This window comes from Gorilla gorilla, chromosome 5 (assembly GCF_029281585.2).
Source record: "Gorilla gorilla gorilla isolate KB3781 chromosome 5, NHGRI_mGorGor1-v2.1_pri, whole genome shotgun sequence".
Taxonomy (NCBI): domain Eukaryota; kingdom Metazoa; phylum Chordata; class Mammalia; order Primates; family Hominidae; genus Gorilla; species Gorilla gorilla.
The window spans coordinates 18124334-18151637 of NC_073229.2; the positions used below are offsets into that span (position 1 = coordinate 18124334).

The 27304-nt window shown below is 41.1% G+C and overlaps 1 protein-coding gene across 6 annotated transcripts in view; it reads right to left on the reverse strand.

Moving 5' to 3' along the window:
- EXOC2 (exocyst complex component 2) overlaps positions 1–27304 on the reverse strand; it is a 205147-nt gene that overhangs the window by 16838 nt on the left and 161005 nt on the right. Inside the window, exon 24 of one of the 6 annotated variants that reach the window (XM_031012324.3) lies at positions 26831–26925. The exons of the other annotated variants lie outside the window; for them this stretch is intronic. Coding sequence (XP_030868184.1) covers positions 26909–26925 — 17 coding nt within the window. The 3' untranslated portion in view covers positions 26831–26908. Of the gene's footprint in view, positions 1–26830; positions 26926–27304 lie in introns of those variants that run through there. 6 annotated transcript variants of the gene reach the window in all.

Consider the following 27304-nt stretch of genomic DNA (forward strand, 5'->3'; position numbering starts at 1 on the left):
CTGAAGACAAAGCTATGAATGGGAAGAATAAAGGCACAGGACCCTTTGAACCAAAAGAACCATATTTTTGTGGGCAGAAAATTTGGAAAAAAAAAAAATCAAGCTTCCTATTTTGGGTCGAGCACAGGTTTCACATGGATAATATAAGGAGCTCAAAGACGTAACCTTGGACAAGAAAGAACTTTTGTATTTCTAGATTTTATCTTTTTGAATGAAAAAAAGGAAATAATTGCCTTCTTTCCCCTCACACAAAAAAACGAAATAACTGCTTCATACAAATAACTGGTAATGTTGGAAAAAGAGAAGGGAAAAATGTGTGGTCCTGTGTGGACAGGAAGTGGTGCCGCTAGTCAAACCACACATCAGGCCAGTGAGGTTCAAAGAGGCAGCATTCAACTGGATGCATCAGAAAGGGCGGGAGTGAGGCGGAGCTCTGTGAGCTGCCATCATGACCTCCCAGTGCAGTGCCTGTGCTGGTATTATAATTTTTGGTAACAAAAACTTTAATATAAAAATAAATCATTGATTGTCTCTCTCCAAAAAGCTAATCGCTGAATTAAATACAGGAGCAAGTACTTTTTTTTTTATTACCGATTGGGCTGAAATTGTTCATTCTAAGGGAATGGCTAAAAGTTCTCATTCATTCAACTAACATAAATTTATTGAGATCCTACTACATGGAGGATGCCACTAGGCACATGGCAGAGGTGCTCAAGGCATATGGTGCTCCAAGTAGAACACGTATACATCTCCAGTATACGTAAGACCCCAAAGTGCTTAGTTATTACAAGTTTGACCTGCCAATATATGCAGGATGGTCATATGAAAGAATTTCATGTTGTAAAAAACATCTTTGCCCCATTTACCCTGATGTGGTATTACGCATTTGCCCTGATGATGTGGTATTTATTATGCATTTGCAAGCCTGTATCAAAATCTCTCTTGTAACCGCCAAGTGTATACACCTACTATGAACCCACAAAAACTAAACATAAAAAAATTTATTCTTCAATTTAAAATAATTTCTTATATGTTTGGTTGCTATATTTATTTTGTGAAGTCCTTAAACGGTTAAGGAATAGTACTGGATAGGAACAGAGGAAGGGCAAAGGGCCTAGAGACCAGATAGTGTCCATGTCTGGGAAACCGGTAAGATCTCTGTGGTCTTCCTCGTTCAGAATTTTGCTTCCTTTCTCTCTTCACTCCGGCCACAGCTGGGTACTGGCCTAGGGAGAGACCAGCCGAGTAGCACGCCCGCACCCTCGCCTTCCTCCTCAGCCTGTCCCATGGGCTCTTGGGTCCAAGTAAGACTTTTACTCCCATAAAGCACTCACTTCCAATTGCTTCTTTTCTGTTTCAAAATGTTATCCAAAATCTGTCTGTGGGAGGATGTCAGCTCTTTCAAACACCTGTGTCCAAAGAAGCCCGTGTTGGGACAGGCGCCGGGGTGGCCTGGCTCGTTGGCTCCATGCGGCTCTGACGGCCAACACCGTTGGCAAGCAGTAGCCATGTGCTTTCCCGACTGGGCAGAGGAAGGTGCTGGGAGCCAGGGCAAAGGCATGGACATCCAAACACTGAGAGGAGACCCCGACCAGGCAGGGGCTGGGACGGTGACGTAGGGCTCGCCTGTGGCCTCGCAGTCTCTTCCTTAAATGGGAGGTCAGATGGAGAAGGTGAGGCAGAGGCCGTCAAGAGAGGGGCTCCGTGTGCATCCATTATGGAAGCGGCTGAGGCCTTGCGGTGATGGCAGAACAATGTGTGGGATGAGTTTCAAAGGACCTCAGTTGTGGCTCCTGGCGGCAGGACCAGAATCTGATTTTTGGTGACAGAACTTTTTTCAAAGGGCCAGTGACGGTGACAGAGGGCCCATGCTGCAATTATTTTTGGTGGCATATGTCCTCCTCCCATTGAATTTCATTCCAATGTCACTATTAGTAACGTTAGTGCTTGATAATTCCTTTTAAGTTTACTGAGGTGACAGAAAGAACACTTGAGATGGAATTTCCTGGCTAACCCTACACCAATCGTATGACCTTCCACAACTCAGCTTATCTTTCAGACAACTGCCTACTCTGCGAAACAGACAGATCACGAGACCCATTTTGCTAACGAAGCTGTTACGAAAATGCCACGTGTGTGCAATTCCCCCATTCTTCCAACACGTGCTGTGTATCTATCATGTGCTGGGCATCAACAGGTGGTGATATAAGAAAGTGGGCAAAACAGACAGGACCCCCCACCCTAAGAGAGCTTGCAGTTCGGTGGGGAGGAGCATCTTGCCAATTCTAAAGTAGTATACATATTTCAGGTGTTAATTTAAAATTAAAGACATAACAGTTGACTAAAAAGCATAATGACTAGAAACAGCGCACTGATTTCTCTTTCTGAAATGCAAGGTATTAAGTCTGGACAATGGTCCTGCCATGACTGTCTTTAGCTGCTGCAGATCCTGGCTGTACATTAATTCTTTTGAGCGGTACAAGGAATGGCTAACAGTTGAGTTTGCATATAGGAACACAACAACGGCAGAAAAAAAAACATGAATACAACATGAAATATGGCTGTGATGTGCTAGAACTGGAAACGTTTGTCCTTGACAGTACTCCTCATTTTGTTGGTTTCATACATAGTCCTTGGAAGTTAGAATTTCCATTCAACTCTTGCCATACTTTGCACTGGTGTTGAGAATGGCTCAATGTCAAATGCCGGTGGTGGCTGGGGAAGACTTCGCTTCTGTGGCGACATCTGAGCCGTAGCCTGAGCGAAGAGGATCGGGGGACACAGACAGCATTAGACTGGGCCTCAGACACTCATTACTGAGTAGTCACCTGGGGGCAAGTTTCCAGACTGCTCTGACTTGTAGCTTTCTCCTTTGTAAAACAGAGACAACATTTAAGTGGAATAACGTTTTTAAGAGGCTAGGGAGGCATCCGCCAGACAGCAGGCAGCCAACAAACGGGAGGTGTTAGGACAGCCCCGCCCCACCCCACTCTGCATTCCCAGGTGCTGCCTGGATCCACCGTTGTCCTCGCGGGCACTGTGTCCCTGGTCCCACTGGGGCAGCTCTGCAGTCCTTTGTGTGATCACTCAGTGAACAACTGTCTCCCCTATTGGACCGTACACTCCACAGCACAGGGATCATCTGCCATTCTCCTTCTCATCGTAGCCTCAGCTCCCATCACAGAGGTTGGCACACCGATGGCACAAGATGTTCAAAAATATCCATGAATGACAAACAAAGGAAGGCAAAGACCATGTCTGTCTTGCTCACTACTAAGTTCTGAAGACTTATGCAGTTGATAAGTGAATGAATGAGGGAATAAATACATCAGAGAAAAACCTAAATATATGTAGAATTCTATAATGCTCAAGTCAGAATATATCTGCGTCATCTACTAAAAGTAAGTGCCTCGGCATACATGGAAAGAAGGTATTCCTTGGGAAAGCATACAATCTCTCGCTTCTCATAGGATTTTGGAAAACGAAGACAGTCCTTTTGAGCATCAGGATCCATTTGAAAAATACAGTTTGAATAAAGTAAGTACAGTAGTATAGAATATTGCTGAGGCTTAATCTATTTGCTTTCCAAAATATGCTTTATTTTTCCAGCAATATACTGAAATAATGTCATTAGGTATTTGCTGAATGCTCCCCACGTGCTGGATATTAGGAAGATGTCCAGGTATATTAGGATGGAGTGAACACATAAGTGTGTAAGGACACCTAAGTTTTAGTTTGCGCTCCAACAACAGTGGGCCATAAAATGCCAAATTTATGGTGCACACAATATTAGGGAAGGGATCATCAGTGTGGACAGTGTGCCAAGAAAAATACAAGGCAAACTGATTTGCTCCTTGGAGTTAAAGGCTACATTATTATGCTGCAGTAATAAGTATTGTTTTTAAAAAGGTTCCCCTTCAATAAACCCCCACAACTTTCCATGTTATTTAAGTGAGGGAATGAGAAACAGTTTCTAAGCATTTACAACATGTATCTCCTCCACTGTCTGAATATGAAATTAGAATGTGTCATGATATTTGACAAAAAGTGTCCCCACCCACACAGTATCAACCTAGACTACCACTTAGCAATTAATCTAGTAGCCCAGTGTGGAAATTCCCCATGGAGAAAACAAGGCTCATCTCTACTGAGCAAGAACTTGTAGGCTGTTTCCTGTAAGCCAGCCGGTGTAACCCAGCATATTCTCCAGCAACGAAGATCTTGTTTTCATGCATCAAAATAGTAGAGCAGCCTTCTTTCTTGGTATATTTGTCAGTTTCCTCTTTTAATCATATAGGAAGGTCACTTGATTTTGGAACAGGCAAACTGGCACACTATTAAAAATACTTCTTGAGTGTCCATTATTATTACATGCAGGACACTTTTCCAGGGGCTGGGGATATAGCAGGGACTATACACACACACACAGCAGTGACCCCACACACACAGCAGTGACTACACACACACACACACACAGCAGTGACTACACACACACACACACACACAGCAGTGACCCCACACACACAGCAGTGACTACACACACACACACACACACAGCAGTGACTACACACACACACACACAGCAGTGACCCCCCCCCCCACACACACACACAGCAGTGACCCCACACACACACACAGCAGTGACCCCACACACACACACAGCAGTGACCCCCCACACACACACACAGCAGTGACCCCACACACACACACAGCAGTGACCCCACACACACACACACAGCAGTGACTACACACACACACACAGCAGTGACTACACACACACACACACACAGCAGTGACTACACACACACACACACACACACACACAGCAGTGACCACACACACACACACACACACACACACACAGTGCTCCTCCACTCCCAGGGATTGCACTCTAGTAGGGACACACCCAGGTTTAATACGACAAATGACCATCTTGCACATGGGAGAGAAGAATCTTACACTGTCTTTAAACAGTGCAAGAAAGCAAATGCATGAAATACAATTGTTCAGGCAAACAACAAAGCTTACATGAGAAAGAGAGGGCTTTTGCTTGATGAGAATCATTCATGAAAAAACGATCCCCTTTGCATGTGGGTGCTCGTGTTCCTTTAGTGCTGATCTCATGGGAATAATGCCCAGCAGTACCTGATACCACATAATGTTTAGCTATGTACTGGAATGACCTGGATTTAAATCTTAGCTGGAAAATCAGTTAATCTGAGCTTCTGATTTTCTTTATGGGAAAATGCTTTGTGAAATAAAAAGTGTTCTACAGGCAGACAGGATTCTTCTTCTTCTTAATAATTTGGAGAAACCTCATTAGAGAAGGTCGACATTAAAGAATAAAATATTGAACACTTTGGATTCACCAAGTCTTCGTCCTTAATTTTTTATTCAGAAAATTGAGTAATTAAATGCTCGTTGTAAAGAACACAGTTGCCCAATAAACTCCTTTTTCATCCTTCTTAGGAATAACCACTATTGACAGGTTAGTGTATGTTCTTCCAGATCTTCTCCTATGAATATATTTTTTTCCTAAAAAATGAGATGTTACACATTCTCTTCTTGAAACTTGCTAAATTTCATTCTGTAATCTATAACAATTTTTTAATTGATTATACTTTTTAGAGCAGTTTGAGTTTCACAGCAAAACTGAGCAGAAGGTGCAGAGATTTCACATATGCCGTCCCGCCCGCCACCACATACACACGGCCTCCCCAACTGTCAGCATCCCCACCAGAGGGGTGTATTTGTTACAGTCGAAAGACCTACACTGACATGTGTCATTATTACCCAAATTCCACAGTTTACATTAGGGTCAATTTTGGTGGTGTACATGTTATAGGTTTGGACAAATATATAACGACAGGTACCAACCATTACGGTAACACACACAGTAGCTTCACTGCCCTAAAACTCCTCTGTGCTCCCTCCTTCCCCAGTAACCCCCGACAACCACTGATCTTTTTACTCCCTCCATAGTTTCTCCTGTTCCAGAGTGTCGTATAGTTGGAATCACACAATATGCAGCCTTTTCAGTTTATCTTATTTCACTTAGTAACATGCATTTAAGGTTCCTTCCATGCCTTGCTCATTTCATCTTAGTGCCGAGTAATATTCATTTTCCGGATGGACCGTAACACATTTATTCACCTACTGAAGGATTACTTGGTTGCTTCCAAGTTTTGGCAATTATGAATAAGATTGCTACAAGCATTGGTGTGCAGGTTTTTGTGTGGATGTAACTTTTCCACTCCCTTGGCTAAATGCCAAGTGGTGCCAATCATGGATTATATGGTAAGAGTATGTTTAGTTCCATAAGAGGCTGCCAAACTGTCTTCCAAAGTGGCTGGGTAATTCTGTAGTCCCACCAGCAATGAAGGAGATCCTGGTGCTCCACATCCTCACCAGCAGTTGGTGTTTTCAGTGTTCTGGATTTTCGCCATTCTAATAGGTGTGCAATGGTATCTTACTGTTGTTTTAATTTGCAATCCCCTAATGACACACAATGTGGAACATCTTTTCATATGCTTATTTTCCATCTGCATATTTACTTTGGTAAGTTGTCTGTGAAGGTCTTTGACTTAAGCAAACAACCTGTTTGCTCTTCAGTGCATACGTATCTACCTTATAATTTTTGATGGCTGCTTAGTATTCTAGCATGGATGTATCATAATCTATTTGACCATTCTCCTCCTATGGGGCACTTACGTTGCCTTTTAATTTACTACCATAAATAATGCTGCAATAAACATAGATTCTTGGATTCTAATACAACAGTTTATGTAAGATATCTTCCCAGAAGTGGAACTGCTGAGTGCAAAGGTATTCAAGCTATTCAGTTTTCATGGATTCTGCCAACCTATCATGCAAAAGGCCACACAAAATTATACTCCTATTTCTTCATGCCTTTTTATTCTCTTAACTTGGATTCTCTGATTACTGTAATTAACAGTATCCCTAATATATGCTCCTCCTCCGCTATGATAGTCTATTTTAAAACATTCTTAACAGCTATTTGACAAAACTTTTCATGAAAATAAAATAAAATTTTAATACGAAAATTGAAGGAAATTTACTAGAAGTGACACAAGATTTACTCTGACTGTATAAAGAGTGTCTGAAAAGTGCTGGAGAGGAAGAACGTGTTGTAATTACAATAAACAACTGCTATGCCATCTTAAGCTATACCAAGAATGCAAACTTTTCCATGAAGCATTTCCTGTCGTAATTGGAAAGACGGCTCCTTTAAACACAGGCGGATTTCAAGGTACTCGGCCTAATGTTGTTTTGACGCATAACACTCTTCAGACAATACTATAAGAAATCAACCCTGGAAACTCTGGAGATACTACCTACTGTATAAACCACATTTCCTGTTTTTAACCCCTATGCCCCAAATCAGTTATCACTCCCAGTCTACTGGTAAAAATAGATTCAAAAATACTATAAATATCCCACAATGTACTTTTTTTTATTGTCAAACTGAAACACTACTGAAAAAACTTTGGTGTATTTTTTTCAAGTGAATTATCTATTCAATTACACTCTGAACACACATTATCAAAATTACTGCCTAATTAAAAAAAAAAAAAGATAACCAGAAACTGTATCACTATTAGTAGAACAGAGAGAAAGTCCTAACCATTCTGCAGCAAAATGAGCTCTTGTTGGACTAACTAAAGAGTTTTAAGTTCCCCTTCGTCAGGTTTTAGTGCCCTCATTCCCAAATTGATAAATGTCTTTTGCCCTAAAGTGGATTTTTTCAATGACTATTTGAGGAAAGGACACCCTTCCTATGTAGCACATGAATGGGTACCTTCGCCCTCTCCTGCTTTCTGTTTTCCATCCCAGGATTTTTTTTTTCATTGCTTTCATCAGTAGGATCTCTTATTGATCAGCGTGATCAATCTAAATAGGAAAACTCTTTCCTTGAGAAAAGAGAAAACATTGCCAACAGTGAAAATAACAGTGAAATGGTTACATGGTTTATTTTTTCCCATCTGTAAGAAAGACTTTATATTCATAAGAGTTTAGATTCATAAACTTCATAGACAAACAGCTTTCAAGACTCAAATATACGCAAGTGGAAAAAACTCTCCCCTCCCCATTTCAAAATGTAAAGTCTGATGTGTAAAACAGACCATGAATTATCCTAACATAAGATGTCACAGAACTCATTATACATTTAGCATAGAATACGTTTCACAAACTTGATACACTGAATTTTAGACATAAAGGTAGAAAGTTAATTAACTTAATATAAACTGACAAACCATTTGTTTGAATTTAGTTTTTTGTCAGAAATTTTTTTTTCATTACAAGGAAACTTCAGTTAGAAAAGTGAAAGTGACAAGAAAACAGGATTCATTCTATACATGCAGATGAATGTGTTTGTTTTGCACTGTGAGGTGTTACTTCTGGACATACTACTTCATAAACAGGCCTGGGTTAACTGTTGATTTTCACAATTTCAAGAAGGTGTTTTGTTTTTGTTTTTAAAGATTTTAATGAGCTGAGATCAAAACCAATGACTGCTATGAGAGAAGCAGGTCTGGAAGCAGCTGGGGTCCTGGCCCCTATTTTCCTGCGTGGTCCCTGTGGCTAAACGAGTGAATGCTGGGAAGGGCTCCTGCCACGGCCTGGCACGCAAGATGGTGCAAAATGCCAGGCAGTACCGTGCCTGCTGCTGAGCGGGTCCTGCACCCCTTCGACTGCAGTCATTACCGTGGAGCACGGGAAAGAAGTAATAGGGTATAGCTCCTATTCTCAATATAGCGGGGGTCCATATGCAATTGAAGAAATAGCCGTAAAACCTTCCAAAAAGAAAACACCTTGAAATTAAAAACAATTTTGAGTCATAATAAAATGGAAGGCAAAAAAAAAAAAATACGAAAACCCAATTGCTAACTGGGATTTTAAAGTCCCATTTACAGAGTAAGAAATCTAGGTAGAAATGCATACATTTAAGAAGACTAATTTTTGAATATGCCACACATCTGTTTAGATGGCTAAAACCACAAAGCACTGGCCTTGCACCCTGTTGGGACTGACGACATTGAAGCGTGAGGCCAAGAGAGGGCCGCACGGGGGCATCTGGATTGAACCCAGCCCGAGCGGGGCAAGCCGCTCACCTGCAGGGGCCTGCGTTTCTAAAGCTGCAATGCCAGCTTAGAGTGCGCTCCAAGGATGCCATCAATGAGGCCCACAGGCTCAGGGCAGCAAGGGCAGGAACAGTGCCTCGTTTCATAGACTTGTTTCTTTTTCTAAGAAAATCGCATTCAGATACTGAATTCCACGTTGCTTATTATTTCTCTTGAGATTCTATTAGCAATGACTCATCTGTTCTCCCGTCTTCAGTATCAATGATCACTTGCATCACTCCACATCTGTTGCTTAGTGCCTGGTACACTGTTGTGCAGATGCTTTATCCAAAAATAAGTGCAACCCCTTTACTCTTCCTGGTATCTTTATCGTTCATTCACAGCTTTGCCATACTTGGAAACTCTCCCTCATGGGTCGGTGTTTGTCAGAAGGGCAAGGTGCATATACACACAAAGTCTTCTTCCTTGGGGTTAAGCCACTGCCCTTTTGTCAGCAGGGGAGGGCCACCAGGCCATGGTCCTTGAGCCCCTTCTCAGCTCTGTTAACAGCACCTGGGACTGAGGAAGGCCCACAGTACTTTGCAAACTCAATTCCAGCTGGTCCACGAACAATACAGGTTTGAACGGCGTGGGTCCACCCATAGGTGGGTTTTCTCATGCCTCTGCTGCCCCTGACACAGCTAAACCAACCCCGATCCTCCTCTTCCTCCTCAGCCCACTCAATGTGAAGACAACAAGGACGAAGACGTTTACGATGATCCGCTTCCACTTCATGAGGAGTAAATGCATTTTCCTTTCTTGTGATCTTCTTAATCGCATTTTCTTTTCTCTAGCTTACTTTAAGAATACAGAATATAGTATATACATAAAATATGTAACAGACTGTTTATGTTATTAATAAGTCGTCTGGGCAACAGCAGGCTATTCCTAGTTAAATTCTGGGGGTAAACAAAGATTTCAGACTGTACAGCAGGTTGGCACCCCAACTATCTGTCGTACAGGGGTCTGCTGTATTTACAAACATGAAGATATACAAAACGACACCGTATTGTTAGCCCCGTGGTCTGACCCATGCCCTGTACATGTTTCTTGGTAAGAGTGATAAAGTTAGAATTGGAGATGAAAAGTTGGGCCTAGTTCCCCTATTTGAGCAAGTTACACAGCCTTTCTTGATTCTCCAAATTTTAAAAATTTGCCACATGGGGAAAACAGTATCTAACCCCAACACGGCTGGTGTGAAGATAACATACAAGAATGTATGTGAAAGCAGTAAGTAAACTGTAAAATATTTTCATTTGAAAATGGACCAAATGAAACACCTGAATAAATCCATGAGGTTTTCAATATGAACCAAAGCAAAATGTCGTCTGGCATTTTATTTTCAACAATGGATGCTTAAACCCCACAAAATAGGCCGACTCTGCGACTCTATGTTTCCCAGCTCCCATTTTCAGGTATTTCCAGCAGAGCTGTTATGAATGCAGCTGGTGGTGTCTTTTGGCGGGCATAAACACTCATTCTCTTGGGTCACAGGCTGGAATGGAACTGGGTCACTGCATGTGTGTTATCTTCAGTGTGCTCCAGTCCCCGTGGGGAAGAGCCAGACCACGTGCCGTACCAAGAGCACGGCGTGGTCACCCACGGTTTACGTGCAGTGCGGCTGCACACGGCCCACGTGTCCACAAGCAGCACAGCCCCAGCGAGGCTAAATGATCTGCCGAACCTGTTTTCCTTAGCAGAATATGAAAAAGGAAGCCACAGGACAAACCAAGGAGGAAAATGAGAAGAAACGAAAGTCCAAGCACACACACCAATTTTTCTTTTCATTAATACAACCCGACCGTAGAGTACAAGAATATTACTTTCTTTCATATCCATCATATTTAAAGTCCATGAAGGTAGCTTTTATGATTCCATAAAACCTCTTATTAAATTCCTGCAATACACAAACTTGCTAAAAGTCATATGCATTCTATGTATAATCCTTAAAGTCCCTATTACTGTAATCATAGGCTGTCACACCATTTGCAACCAGAAATGACAGCAATTTCAAAAAAGAAAAATGGGTTTTCAGATATATTACATTTATGAATTTACTCTGGTTGTCACTCAAACATTTTGATTATTAGTATGTGATATTATGAGAAAATTGAAGTAAATTGATACAAAAAGAATCTAAGTCCCATGTAAATATCCTCTGCAATATAAGGATTTTAATAACATTGCCTTTAATTTGCTCCCATAGACACAAACTGCTTTGTTGATGTCTCTTGCTCCACACACTTAAAAATCTAGCCACAAACTGAGCTTTTTATGCTAACTGTACTATTTTTAGACTCTTGATACAATGTAGAGTTTAAGCACATTGATTATCTTGCTGAAAAATGATATACTTTTGAAAAGTGTTAGGAGGCAGAGGCAGAAGTCCCAGTTTGTCAACCAAATGCTCCTTGACGGCTATAGACAGTGTTTCGTCTGGACTTCAGTTTCCTTGGCTGTAAAAGAAAGGGGTGTGATAGGTCTTCTCCACCTCTTCCAGGCCGACAAGTAACCCTTTTACTGTGGTCTCTTGGGAAATGTTCAAGTTGTTTTCAATGAACACTCAAAATTTTTCCACCTTGAAGGTTTAGAACAAATAGTAACTATTTATTACTAACTACTAAGCTGCCCTGTAAGTATTTTGGGGTTAGTTTTTGCTGCTTACTAAGAGAAGGTGGTTAAGAAAATTGGAGATGATTACCCAATATTTACCAAGTACCTTTTATCTTGAAGGTTCTATCCTGGTTTTGGGAGAAAGTCACAGAGATGGCATTTATGACCTCAAGAGTAGAAAACAGGAAACAGAGAGAGAGTTGCTCTGTGGTTTAACTTTCTTAACAAATTCTATCAGATGCTCATTTTCTACTAAAATGAGTAAATCCATGCGCTGCTCCCACTTTCCCATGCCCTGAGCGCGTGGTTTGGAGCCCCCGGTGTGCATGTGAGGCTTTCTTAGGAGCTGCAGGGCGAGGGCTGTGAAGACACAGCTGCTCCAGGGGCTCCAGGGAGGCCAAGGGGGTCACCCCTGGGGCAGATGTCTATGGGAGAAGCCCAAGGGACGCAGAGGCCAGGGGAGGAGCACACACCACAGGCAGATGTGTGGGGGAGGAGCCCAAAGGACAGAGAACCAGCAGGCCCCGGGTCAGGCCCCGTGATGTCCCAGGAGGAGGGGAGGAGGGTGGAGTCGGAAGGGAGCGAGGGAGCCAGGGAGGCAGGGCCCTCTGAGGGCAGAAGAGTTCTCCATGAAGTTCCAGAAGCCAATGACCAGATCAGAGCATGCAAACAGTAAAAGAAAACATTAGGCACTGGTGGCTTCGCTCTAAACGAACAGTTCTTAAAACTGCTTTCAGTTCTAGCCATAATAAAGGCATTTGAATTATGTTGCTTTTGATGAAACTATAAAGATATTGGCTTTTATACAGTATCATGCCAGAAACAAATTTATAACGTTGTTATGGTATAACAGCAGGAATACTTGGAATACACATTTTTCAGCTGAGCTCTAAGAATTACTTTTCCCTTGCCCCAGGCTGGCAATTAAGAACTATAACTTACTTCCACCCCACTCCACCTCACCCTACCCCAGAAACAAAGAAAAACAAAGACATAGAAAAACAAACACGCAAACAAAACCAGGAAGGTAGGTTAGGAAATGTGGGCATTGAAGGTAAATGAAAATATATGAAAAAAAGTTCATGTCTTAACATCTGTCCGTCCTGTCCACACAGTCTTCTGTCCTCCCCGTCTGTCCCCTGCTTTCCTGTCATGGCTGTTGCTCTCTACAACCCTTAGAATGTCGGCACCACAGCAGGAGGCAGGCTTACCCAGGGACTGATGCCCTGACGCCCTGAGCACAGACAGCAGGTTCAGGGCTGAATGCAGCCAGTGTGGCTCCAGGGTGCTAGGGTGACAGGGCACACGGCGGTCCTGGTAGGGATCAAAGAGCCAGAATGACTGTAATCATACAACGATTTCCAACAACGAAGGAGAGACGCACACAGCGGGTGGGTATCTGCAGTGAGCACAAAGTGGCTTCCGGGGGTTTCTTTTAGAGAACTTGCCCGTCCTTAGGTTCACTGTTGTGATTTAATGCCTTAGATTCAGTTAACCAGCGACTAAACTACCAAGGCGTGTGGTGACTTAGTTTGTTAGGAAGTCCAACTATAACATTTGGAAATCACTGGAGCCTCAGCTGTCTACTGTGAGGCATGTTATAAATAACTGGGAAAGCACAATGTTTTTCACAGTTTTCCAGTTCAAAGGAATAATCTGGAACTGTCTATAACCCTACGCTACTCCAGTGCACTCCACCCATCCAAATACTGAGACAATCCTGAAAGTGTTTCATTAAATCTCACCTTACCGCAGAGTGCAAAGATATTAATCAAGTGGTTTTGTTCTAGCAGGCCATCTTTGCTCCTAACTCTGGGAGAATACGCATTTCTAACTGTGACCTAAGGCTCTGGTTCTGGGGCGGCACTGGAGGAGAGGGAAGACAGCTGCTAGGCCACGCGTACATGAAGATGATCCAAACTGCAGCGCTCGTTGTCAGCTTTCAATGTTCCCACGCACAGAGCTAGCTCGTCTAGCTCCATCACTGGACCCCTAGCCCCGGCCCAACAGAGCTGTGTGGCACAGCTGGCTGAGCTGTCATCATGTGTGCAGACACCAGAGGCTTCCCTGGCTCTGCAGGGCAGGCCTGAAGCCAAGGGATCAAAAGAAAGGCAGGTTTTCCAATGCCCCACGAAGTCTTCTGACTAAACTGTTTAAGAAAAGCAACAAATTCAGGGCTAACATTCACACCAAATGTAGCCAAGACCAGGAGGAAATAATAGCTGGGCTGGGGGAAGAGGATGCCAAGATGGTAGCATCTACGCAAGTATCTGTCACTATCTGTGTACCACAGGGCACACAGCTGTGAAGCGTGTAAATGAGTTTTGGAGAGAGTCCCTCCATAATTAGGTAAACAAAACCAGGTCAAGTGACAAAAAATCCCTAATGCTTTCCACAGCACCTTAGAAGCCTAAATTCTCAGAGTTCCTAGTACAGAATAGAATATGACAGAAGAAACACGCACACCTTCCCCAGCGCCTCACTGACGGAGAGACCACGGTAGAGGGTAGGCAGAGCCTTTCTCACCTTCCCCAGCGCCTCACTGACGGAGAGACCACGGTAGAGGGTAGGCAGAGCCTTTCTCACCTTCCCCAGCGCCTCACTGACGGAGAGACCACGGTAGAGGGAACGCAGGCAGCCTTTCTCACCTGCCTGGCGGGAGCGGGTCCAGCTGGCAATGACCTGAATGGAAGTGGTGGTGCTGCTGGAATATGAGAAGGGACCATGACTGCTGCTGCCACAGCCCGTCCAGCTGTAGAACTGACTTTGGGATGAGACTGAACGAGAGCTATGGGGTTAGAAAAAGCCAGTGGGGGGTAGACAGGGTGGACAGAGACACAGTGTGGAAAGAAATAAAAGAGAAGAAGGAAGATGTTCATATTTCATATTCCATCAATTCCTCCCAACGGCTGATTCTACGAAGCAAGGAAACCACCATGAGTGTGGAACATGGCACCCTATGGCGAGGCTGTACTGTCAGGACCCAGGGCCCACCTGAAGAGACTCCCCCAAAGAGGGCACAACTAAATTAAAAAATAACCAACTACAATGTATTGAAGCTCATCAAATTATGTTTACATCATGACTTCATAAAGGTAATCAAAAAATAAAAAAATACCTTAGTAATGACCTTGAGAAATACTAGCAAACCAACTCATTCTGAAAACTGCTAACTAATCAGGCATCTATCCTGCCCCTCCTGTATGAACTGTACTTCAGAGCTTAATGAAAAAAATTTAATTTATTTAGTGTTCCAGCTAACAATTATTATTTTCAATTTCTAATAAGAAATAGATTATGAAAACATTACCAATGGTGCTAAAACCATTAGATGAAAAGTTTATGGTGAACTTTTAAAGGGTATACCAAGCTGATAACACTTGAATTCAATTTTCAATCTTATCATCAAAAGCAGAGGCAACCAAACATAAGGTATCTCCTGATGGAAGTAAACAATATAAAATCAAACCTCAAACTGATAGCTTCATTATTAACCACAAATTTATAGGAAACATAAGGGACAAAGGAACAGGTTAAATGACACCATGAGGAAGCTATCTGAAAAATCTAGAATGTGAGAAAATCTACAGAACAAAAAACCCAATTTATTCAGCTAAAGATGGGTGGGTAACAGGGAAACAACCACTTCACTGAGCACCAACAGTGACTCAAGAGAGGTTTATTTTTCTTAATTAAGAGACATATCAACCAAAAGTAATGTGTGGACCTTGACTGAATCCTGATAAGAACAAACTGTCTAAAAAGCTTCTATGAGAATTTGAACATTGACTAAATAGCTGATAAAATTAAGGAATTACTGTTAACTTTTTCCAGATCTAATAATGGTATTATGATTACGTTTCTTTAAAAAAAATCAGTCCTTATCTTATCTGTGTATGGATGAAATGATCGAATATCTGGGATTTACTTCAAAATAACAGATCTCAGAGGCAGTGGGGAGCCCAGGGGCACAGATCAGACAAGACTGGCTGTGAGATGATCGCTGCTCAAGTCAGCCAACAGGTCAACTGGATTTGTCAGACTGTTCGGTTTGGAGATATGTCTGAAAATTTCCATAACCAAAAGTTTTTAAATGACTTGGACTGTTTATTTGTACAACAGTATGTTAGTTTACCCTGATGCCAAACAGCATAGTTTATAGCTATCAATTTAATACATAATAAAATAAATACTTTAGCAGATAAGACATGCAATGAAGAAAATATGTAGGCCACGGGTCATCTTGAAGTTAATAAATTTCACATTTAAGACCATTTGAGCCAACATCTAGCTTTATTGAAAAATGCTTGGCAGACAAACTATAACCAAATGTCTAAAGCATTGTACAAATGGTTTTACAGCACTGACTCTAATATATCAAACAGCTTATAAAGAAGAAGAAAATGTCTGAAAACAAGCAAGTTTAATGAAACTGTGTTTTTTTAAAAAAAGATGACCAATGAAAATTATACTCCTTTAGAAAATGTAAAATTGCTTCTTGCTTTAAAGAGATTAAGTACAAGACTATTAATATCTACCTCCAAACTTCGTAAATGTAATTAAGAATAGTCCTAGGGATTGATAGTTTTCCATCAGAGTTCAGTAAAGAAAAAAAGATTACTGACTTAGGCTTCCCTCTTCAGAGATGAAATCCACTCAATTGGTATCCGTTTTGATCAAAAGCAGAAGTCGTAAAGTGCCAAAGTACTCAATGACAAGGACACAGAACCCCGTGAGGGATGGGTGGGTGACAGGGAAACAACCACCCACCGAGCGCCAACACTCACCGTCCACACTCGGAGATGAAAACAACCACCCACCGAGCGCCAATGCTCACCGTCCACACTCGGAGATGAAAACAGATTCTGAAAAGTGCCCCAACAAACAGCACTAGGAACATGATGTTCATGATGGTAGCCTTAAAATTCTGTGGGGCTCAAAGAGTCTTTAGAATAATGAAGAAAGGTAGAACTACATTTAGGAGATCTTTGGTGTTACAGTATTTTATAGTATTTGAATTTTTTTTTTTTTCCTGAGACAGGGTCTGTCTGTCACCCAGGCTGGTGTGCAGTGATGGGATCTTGGCTCACCACGCCTTGACCTCCCAGGCTCACGTGATCCTCCCACCTCAGCCTCCTGAGTAGCTGGGACCACAGGTATGTGCCACCATGCCCAGCTAATTTTTGTGTTTTTTTGTAGGGATGGGGTCTCACTACGTTGCCCAGGCTGGTCTCTAACTCCTGGGCTCAAGCTATTCACCTACCTCAGCCTCCCAAAGTGCTGGGATTACAGGTGTGAACCACCATGCCTGGCCTTGAATTCTTTGTAAATGGGGTGTCCATGTTATTTTTGGTTATTTACCCTAATTAATAAACCAAAGTTCTCTTTTTGACATTTATTGAATAAAAAATAGTTGACTCAATTTGACTTTCTGTTGAAAATAACTATTAATATAAAAAACCCAAGGGTAAATTTCATATTTTATTGATGTTCATTTTCACCTATCATCTATGGCTTGAGTAACCCTTACCAAGGCATTAGCCAATCAACTAATAACTGAATAAATCTATTACTGGATGCTTACTCCAAGCCAGGTGCCTGGCTAGTCATGGATACAGAGAGGAGACACAAGCAGGAGGGTTCACATCCAGACAGGTGGACCACCAGGACAGTGTGTGGTGAGCACTGTGAGCTGGGCTGGTCTTAGGTGAAATGATGGTACAGCAAGGTGTCTCCAGGTCTCAGGCAGGCCCACGTGGACGACACAACAGTGTGTGGGGAGCATTGAGCTGGGCTGGGTTCAGGTGAAATGATGGTGCAGCAAGGTGTCTCCAGGTCTCAGGCAGGTCCACGCGGACTGCAGGACAGTGTGTGGGGGAGCATTGAGCTGGGCTGGGCTCAGGTGAAATGATGGTACAGCAAGGTGTCTCCAGGCCTCAGCCAGGCCCATGCAGACTGCAGGACAGCATGTGGGGAGCACTGTGAGCTGGGCTGGGCTCAGGTGAAATGATGGGGAGAGCAAGGTGTCTCTCCAGGTCTCAGGCAGGTCCATGCGGACTGCAGGACAGTGTGTGGGGAGCGCTGAACTGGGCTGGGCTCAAGTGAACTGATGGGAACAGCAAGGTGTCTCCAGGCCTCAGCCAGGTCTGAGGGGATGAAAGGAAGGTCAAGTGAAGGCAGCAGTGTGCTTGAGGGCATGTGGGAAAGGGAATGCTGGGTCTTTGAGGACTAGCAATGGCCCAGTGTGGACTGAGTACAGATGACCAGGAACGGCTGGTATGAAGAGATGAGGCTTCAGAGCTAAGCAGGTCAGCACATGACCAGTACTAAAGCTGTTTTCCTCCAAAGGCTAGGGGCCATTAAATGACTGTGAGGAAAGAAGAAACCTGAACAAAAATGAACTTTGAAAGAATATTTCAGCAGGATTTGAGGGAGTGAGACTGGAGAGGAAGAGATCAGATAGGGAAAAAAAAATCTGTTCTGACAGGTAATATCTGAAAATCTAAATCTGATAGGTAAGATAAAGAAACTGGAGATGGGTTGGCGCTATACAGAAAGGGACATTTAGAGCCTCTGCTGGCCAAGGGGGTGTGTCCAAGTGCTACCAGTTTAGTGTCCTTCAAATGGAGAACATTCAGGGCACACTCTTGAGATCAGTACGCTGGCTCCCCAGATGCTGAGGGAGGACACGCGTGCTTACCACCTTGGTTAAGTGAGAACGCAGTGCGTCCACCTCCTACGCACAGAACTGTCGGCTTCTCTATTTATGCTTTAAACCTGGAAATCAGAAACTGCTATTTGAACAACTTGGAAAACTTGGACAGTGCTTTGTATAGTATAGACTTGGTAATATTTGTTGACTTTATGAATGAAAAATGTACTTTCTATCTGTACATGAAGTATTTTGTAGACATTGAGTATGCAGATTAAGAGATTAATTTCACTTTATTCTACTCTTGCTGTTTCAAACATGTGTATTTTCATATCCATGAATTCAAGTTAGACTAAGTTTAAACAGGGCAATGAATGTATGGTTTATTTTGGCAGGTGCCAAAGTATAATTAGTTCTTTTAAAAAAATTGTTTGTTTTTTGAGACAGGGTCTCTCCCTGTTGCCCAGACTGGAGTGCAGTGGTGCAATCACAGCTCACTATAACCCTGAAGCCCTGGCCTCAAATGACCTTATTGGTGATATCACTAACTCATATGATTAAAATGCAGCTTTCTAAATTCTTCTTAAAAATGTACAATGGGGAATGGAAAACTACCTCTATTTTCCGCTGAATTGATAACGTGAATACAATGTTATTATTTGAAGGTGATGTTTGGGGTAGTATGAAGGTGTAGGTGGGGTGCAGAGCTGAACTAAGACATTACAATATATGTATATCTAAATGCTTCCACTAAAACTGAAAAAGTAGCAAAGGGAGGAGAACTTGAAGTTTGATTATGTTAAACAGAGGGAGTAGCTCTGCTTATGGATTTATTTTTTTATTGATAGAAAAGTAAGAGCAATATATGCTGAGTGGAAAGAAAAATGTCTTATAATCCTTATTCGGTCATTCACTAGGACATTTACGTATGGGGAAGAACCACCAGACTCGGCAAGGACTGTAATTACGTAGAGGTGTCATCCTGTGAAGAGGTCAGCATGGCTCCTGCCTCTGGTCGTCCAATGACTACCAAACACCACGGCACATCTGTATCTACGTAACAAACCTGCACGCTCTGCACATGTGTCCCAGAACTTAAAGGAAAATGAAATAAAATAAAAATAAATAAAACAAAAATTTCAAACATTAAAAGAAAGAAGCGCTACTTAGTCATCATGAATTAGTGTTCCGCTGTATGGACAATAGTGCTTTGATCTGCTAAAAATAATTGTTACAATTTTTTGTTCCAACGTTCATGAGGGACGCTAGTCTGTAATTTTCTCTCCTTGTAATGTTCTTGTCATATTTTTGATTTGGGGTTATGCAGGTTTCATAAAATAAGATTGAATATGCTTCCTATTATATTTTCTGATAAAGTTTGTATAAAATTGGTATTATTTATTCCTTAAATGTTACATAGAACTTATCAGCAAAACCATTTGGACTTGGAATTTTCCACAAAGAAAGGTCTTTGATTGTGAATTCAACTTAATAAATATAGAAATTTTTCTATATTTAATCATCTTTTAAAAAATCAAAAGTCAAAACCCAAAAAGTTTGTCTTTTCTACTTTCCCACATATCAACCATTTCTGATACTTTTTATTCCTTCCTTTAGATTCAAGTTTCCATCGAGTGTGAGTTTCTTTGGCTGCATCCCTCTGTGCCTTCTGCAGGAGTGCTGGGCACCTGCCGCAGTCATGGACAGCCCTCAGATCTGGCTGGTGCAAGCTCCCCTCCTGCAAGGGTTCAAGCGCCCCCTCCAGTCTGTCTGCTTTTGACGGCTCTCCAGTGCTTCTCACAGCTGGGTTTCTATATTCTGTGCAGAGTTCAATTTTTAACTGTGGAACGGTTAGTCTGATAAGTTCTTCCTCTATTACTGAAGCCAAAATTCCTCTGAAGCTTGTACTTTTTATTCTGTGGTAGTTCTAATTAAGAAAGCATGCTACATTTTGTCATTAATTTTAGGATAGTTCCATCACAGGCTTACATAAAGGCATTGTAGAAACTTTCTAAGTATAAGATAGTGCTACTACTAAGCTAACTTTACTAGGTTTTTCTTCACAGATTTACCCAAAGTGGAATTTATTCCATTTTCAAATGTCTAATAAAACGTTGAACATTGTTCAACGAGTGTTCTTGCAATGACTAGAGGCTTTCCTCTAGACTGACATGAAGACATGATGGCAATAAGTCAGCAACTAGGACTCCTGAGAATATCAGGAAAAACTGTCAAACGACTTGCGGAAACCTAAATTCACCATGTATGCCATTTCTCTATCAAATCAAGTGTGTGTCCAAGAAGAAAACAAGTTAGTACTGTATGTGCCTGTTCTTTGTGGGTATGCTGTCTCCATGAAGTTTTTCATTTCTTTAAAATATAGAAATTTCTTTTTTTAAAATAAAAATACATCTATTCAACCCCAATATTTTTAAAAACAAAATTTTAAAGTAGAAAATTAAAGTTTTCTAGCATGCTCCTTCCTATCCCCTTTCAAGATATGTGTATACATGTCAAATTGTACATATGAAATTGATACATTGTCTTTTTCAATAAAAATGAGGAAAGAATGAATGCATGTTTCCTTAATCAACATTTTCTACCAATATATGTACAGTCCCCCACATATAGGTATGCATTTACTTATCCATCTATCCATCTCATCCATTATAAAGAAGGCATAGTATTTGTTTAGATATATAACAAATTATCTAACCAATTCACTACTGATGGGCATTTAGTTTTTCAGATTCTACATATATTAAAAAATGTTTCGATAAACATCACTGTACATAATTCTTTACTTACTTCTGTAAAACTTTCCTTAAGACAAATTCTTAGAAACAAAATTTCTAAGTAAATTCTATACATATAAATGTGTGCATACACACACACGCACACACACGTATGTGTATAGATGGGCCAATTTACACTCCTAGAAAGATGACGGAATAGTTTGTTTCTCTGTACCTTTGCCAAAAAGCAGGTATTATCAAGCTTTACAATATTTGTCAATCCAGAGGGTTTTAATAAAATGATACCCTAACGGTATTTTAAATTACATTCTTTGAGAATTGATGAATTTTATCCTATTCTTATATTTATTGGCCATATTAGTTATTTTGTGAATTTCATGAACTTGTGTCTATTCTACCAGCACATCTGCCTTTTTCTTTGTGGATTTCTTTCTTTTTTTTTTTTTTTGAGACAGAGTTTCGCTCTTGTTGCCCAGGCTGGAGTGCAATGGTGTAATCTCGGCTCACGGCAACCTCTGCCTCCTGGGTTCAAGCGATTCTCCTGCCTCAACCTTCCGAGTAGCTGGGATGACAGGAATGCACCACCATGCTCGGTTAATTTTATATTTTTAGTAGAGATGGGGTTTCTCTATTTTGGTCAGGCTGGTCTTGAACTCCCGACCTCAGGTGATCCGCCCACCTCAGCCTCCCAAAATGCCGGGATTACAGGAGTGAGCCACCGCGCCCGGCTCTTCGTGGATTTCTAATGGAGGCTGTTTATTGTCTAGCAACACAGCACAATGCCTAAAATTAAGGGCTGCCTGGATTTGAACTCGGAACCCCTACCTCACCACTTCCTAGCTACATGACCTTGAGCAAGTCACTTAACCTCTTTGTGCTCAGTGGCTTCATCTATAAAATGAGAATAAAAATACTGCTTACTCCTTGAGGTGCTGTTATATAGATTAAATCAGGTGATTTACGCAAAGCCCTCTGCCTTGCACATGGTATATATGCAATAAATGCTGACTACGTTACTAAACATGGGTACATAGTAATGTGTGTGTATAAATGCATGTATAAGGAATATATGTATAAATTCACATATACATGTAACATACAACTTATTTTATAAGGACCTGAAAACATTTTAATGGTCCATTTTCTCAGAGAGCTACATTAAACTTTGAGGTCTGTCTGCAGTTTTCCATTTTTTGAAAATCAAACAAAAATTACAATTTCTCCTTATCTCCATTCTTGTAGCATTTTTCTTATTCTCTAGAAATTCTACGCTGGACCTGAGCTTTGAATGATTTAAGTTACAGGATGCAAGAGATAACCTAACTGTGCAATGTCTCTTTGTAAAATTCAGTGAAAACATCTGCAAGATACATTCCAAAAGGTAGAGATCTTAAAATAAAATTCAACAAACATAGACTTGAGAAGAGCTGTGCTTCTGCCTCTGTCTCCATAATTAGATTTACATTTTCTTTCTCTTCAATTTGTTGGAATATGCTGCTTGGCACACTGCCTGGACAACACACTTACAAGTCTCGCTCACTGATGGACTGTGCACCCCAAGCCTGTGCTCTGGCACACCACTGACGGGCAGGAGGTTACCCTAGTCTAGGTTATATGCATCATACATGGAAGCAACCAACTCTGCTGTTATTTTTAGAACGGTCCTAGACATACTCATGTCACAAATTATATAAAGTTTTCCCCTTCCCATTATAATTTCAATTACTATAATTAGTATAAGAACATTTGAATCAAAAATCAGTTCACTATTTACCTATAGAAAATGATTAAGTTTAGATTCACTTAGTAAATACCTTTAAATAATATATATTAATTTAAATTTTTATGACTTTTTGATAGAAAAAATAAAACCAGTATTTAACAGAAAACTTAAATACTTTTTTCTTATTTAATGTTTCAAAGACGTGAACTTCAATGTGTATTTGTAAATAAAGACCAACAGTATTCTTAATTTATTTAAAATTTATAAAATTCAAATACTAAGAACTCTTAATAATTGCAGATAACAGAACAATTAAAATCTTAACAGCAGTTTTGTGACTCAGAACTAACTAGAATAATCTTTACTGACATATACACAAATAAAGAGGTGACACCAATTTAAATACCCAACGGTAAGATTTAAAAAAACATCGCTACGGCTTTAACGGATATCTCTTGTTGAATCATGAAATTAATCAACTGGATTTTTTTTTTAATCACTACATACAGTATCAGAAACGAAATTTATTGGTAACTACAGCAATAAGTAATCAGTTACCTACATGATTTGCAAAATTCAGTTTCTGAAGAAGTAAACTCTGAAGATAATACTAAAGTTGTTAATTGAAATTATTTTGGAAGATTAATAGTCAAACTATTTTGGCTGCTCACTTTACACAAGGTATCAACCTAAGTCAGCTTTAAACAAACTAAAAATCACTATATGACTATGCAAGGCTGAGGTTCAGTTAGTAATCATGAAGTCAAAACTACACAAAGAACAGAACTAAATAGAGTTTATAAAAGTGAAACGAGCACCGACGACTTCTACATGTTTTTGGAATCTGAGGAAGAGTAAATAAATTGCTGGTAGCATGGTGCCATGTGCCATTTGCTTATGAAAGAAAGTTTGTCAGGAAAAAAACAAAACCAATAAACGAAGCTATGTTAAAAAAAAAAAGCCTCACCACTTAATGTCACACAGCCAGAAGAATCTTAATTTTGTATTGAAGATTATCTGAGGTTACAGACTCTTATTAAGATCAATCTCAGGATTACATTTAGGCTCTGATCCTAATTCACAACAGAGGCTTGTCTAGTTCAATGTCATAGCTGGAAAATATGAAGGTCACAGAGACAGGACTCTGGGTACCTTAAATAAATCCAATGAGGACTTTGAAATTCCAAGTGGTGGTAACTAACCGGATGCAGTAGAAACCTAAGATCCCTGTTAGTCTGGCATCGCCTGCCTTTTAACCCCCGCGCCCTGGTTACTGCTCACTGAAGTGCTGTCACACGATTCACAGCCTCGTGATAATGGCCAGCAGCCCCTGCACTTGAAGTCCTGTGACCTAACGACGCCCTTCAGGGAACGGGCCTTCATAGATGTCTGTTTTCCGAAGACACCTTGGAGTGGCTGGATGGGAAAGACCTACCTTTCACCTGACAGACATTCTCGACTGCCCCTGCCAGTGTTCGGCATACACTAAAGATGCCTCCCTGTTTGTTAAGGGAGGCAGCAGGTCTGAGAGAGGGCTGGCAAAGAAAAGTCTTCCCCTGCATCGGGGGCAAATAAATCCTCTTTCTCAGTAACAATCGGAGATTTCAGTGACGACAGAGAAGAATCACTTTGTTGAGACTGAAACTCGGTGGCCCATTCTAAATTTTTATAGTCATCACTGAAGCGCAGGAAACTCAGAGGGGCTGTGTTATGATTTTTTTCTATTCTCAAAGAAATATCACAAGTGATTTAATAGCCTTGAACATAACCAAGTAAGATAAGCATGATTTCAGAGTGAACAGTTAACGTACTTACATGTGAATCACAGGAAAAGATACGAACTTTGACAAAATTCATTTAAACTATTACTGAACAATGTATTACTTTTTGCATGGTGATGCAAAGTAATACATTGTTCAGTAATAGTTTACATAACTAAACAGATAGAATTGCTGATGTGTTAGATGTGTGAACAGTTAATGTAGTTACATGCTAATCACAGGGGAAGATACGAACTTTAACAAAATTCATTTTAACTATTACCGAACAATGTATTACTTTTTGCGTGGTGCAAGGTAATACACTGTTCGGTAAGAGTTTAAATAGTTAAACAGACAGACGTGCTGATGTGTTAGATACACTTGACAGCTGCATTTTAATTGAAATGCAGTTGCTCAAATTTAGCAAGTCTACACAACTACCATATGAGAATTCACAAAGGACAAGAAAATGAGTACTCTAACTCATTTCCATTCAGCAAATATGAATATCCACCGTGTACTGTTTATTAAAAAGCAAATCAGAAGAACAGTGGAAGCTAGAACACTGTATAATGTACTTTCCTACTGAGAAAATTTTGAGAAAAATCAGGCAAAAGCATATGTCAAACACTTGGAAGAGAAGGAGCAACTGGCACATTTAGAAAGATGGTATATTATTATAGAAAATGCCAATCTTCATTTACTCCACAAACACACACACCGCACCAGCTGAGTGTCACAGACTGCACTATGCTAAAAACTCTGAGAACAAGACACCCAAATGACGGCCTTGTGCTGAGACTGTCCAGCAAGGAGGTAGACAATGACAAAACATTTCCCGCGGGCACAGAGAGTGGTAAGAGCTGCTCTGGGAGCATCACGAATGGAGGTAGGCCAATGCGACCTGGAGACATGCAGGGGATGGGCTGGGTGAGCTCCCAGAGGACACAGGGCCTGGAAGGGCAGGAGAGGTTAGGAGAGGGGCAGAGGTGAGAGGGACTAGGCACAGGGTTCACAGTGCACGAAGCACCCAGCCTGCCTGCTGCCTGGGGGAGCCCGTGGAGAGGGAAGTAACTCATAGCAAGCACAGGGAGTACTGTTGGCCCTCTGCATCTGTGGCCTCTGCATCTGTGGCCTCTGCATCTGTGGCCTCCACAACAGTGGCCTCTGCATCTGTGGCCTCCACAACAGTGGCCTCTGCATCTGTGGCCTCCACAACAGTGGCTTCTGCATCTGTGGATTCAACCAACCATGAATGGAAAATATTCCGGGGTGGGGGGACCAGATGGCTGCATCTGTACTGAGCGCGTACAAACTTTCTTCCTTGTCTCATGACTCCCTAAACGATACAGTTTAACAACTATTCACAAAGCACGGGCATTGTATTAGGTGTTATAAGTAATCTAGAAATGATTTGAAGCATACAGGAGGATGTGCATAGGTTACATGCAAATATGACACCATTTCACACCAGGAACTTGAGCACCCGTGGAATCTGGTACTTGTGGGGATGCTACCTTGTCTGAGAAGTCTGGGGTTAGCCTCAGGGAGAATGAGCCTCCTCAAAGGTTTTTCAGCAGGGGATTGACAGGATCCAATTTATATTTTAGAAGGATGAGCTTTTCAAAAAGGCAGAGGTTAAGTCCAGCTGGAGAGGGGCTGTGAGGTGGAGCATTGGGGCAGTGGGCAGAGTGCCAGGGCAGAGGCGTGCACAGCACAGCTTCCCCAGTTTTACTATCATGAGAAGATGTTGTAAGAATTTTAAGTAAGATACTGATAGAACCTGCCTTAAACTTTAAAAGGATGTACTTTGAGGGTATGAACTGAATGTGGTTTGGGCACAGAAAGTGTGTGCACAGAAAAATGTGTGCACAGAAAAGTGTGTGTACAGAAAAGTGTGTGCACAGAAAAGCACAGGAGGAATAAGGGCTGGCATGACTGCCATGACTGTGAGCTCAGGAAATTCAATAACTGTGGTCACATTAAGTAACTGTGGCTAATTTAATGATCCCAGTTTTTAGTTTACACTTTTGGCATCACTATATGTGAACACTATACAATAAAAACCAAAGGTGTTTAAACAGTAAACAATTTTATCATCGTTTAGTATAAGTGCCATACGATAAAAACAAAAGGAGGTTAAAGTGATTGGTTAAAACAATGAAGAAGTTACCAAACCTGTTAACAACTCACTGGTGCTTTGTTATATCTGCATATGTACACCCATGAAGAACCTGTGTCCGATACCAGCATGACCACTTCTACATAAACGACTTCTCTACAAAAGTGCGAACAGGCAGCTTGGTTTTAGGTATTCCACATTATTTCATACAAAGAAACAACTATTTGATCAATCAAAAGTTTACTTGATTCAGAAAGCAATAGTTATTTTAAAAATATATATTTTGAAGTGATTCAAGTGACTTTCATTTGAAATCACAAAGATAACACTTGAACTGTGTCATTCATCCTTCTGCGGCTCAATTCTCTTTGCTAAATTACTATAATAATCTTACTCCTACACACTTTTCTCCTATCCTTCGCCTTTACAGCATCACTAATCAGGTCTTACATAGAAGTGACCAGATTTCTTTAATACATTTTTTGATGATGTACACAAGGTCATTGCATGAAACTGTCACTCACAATCACTCTAT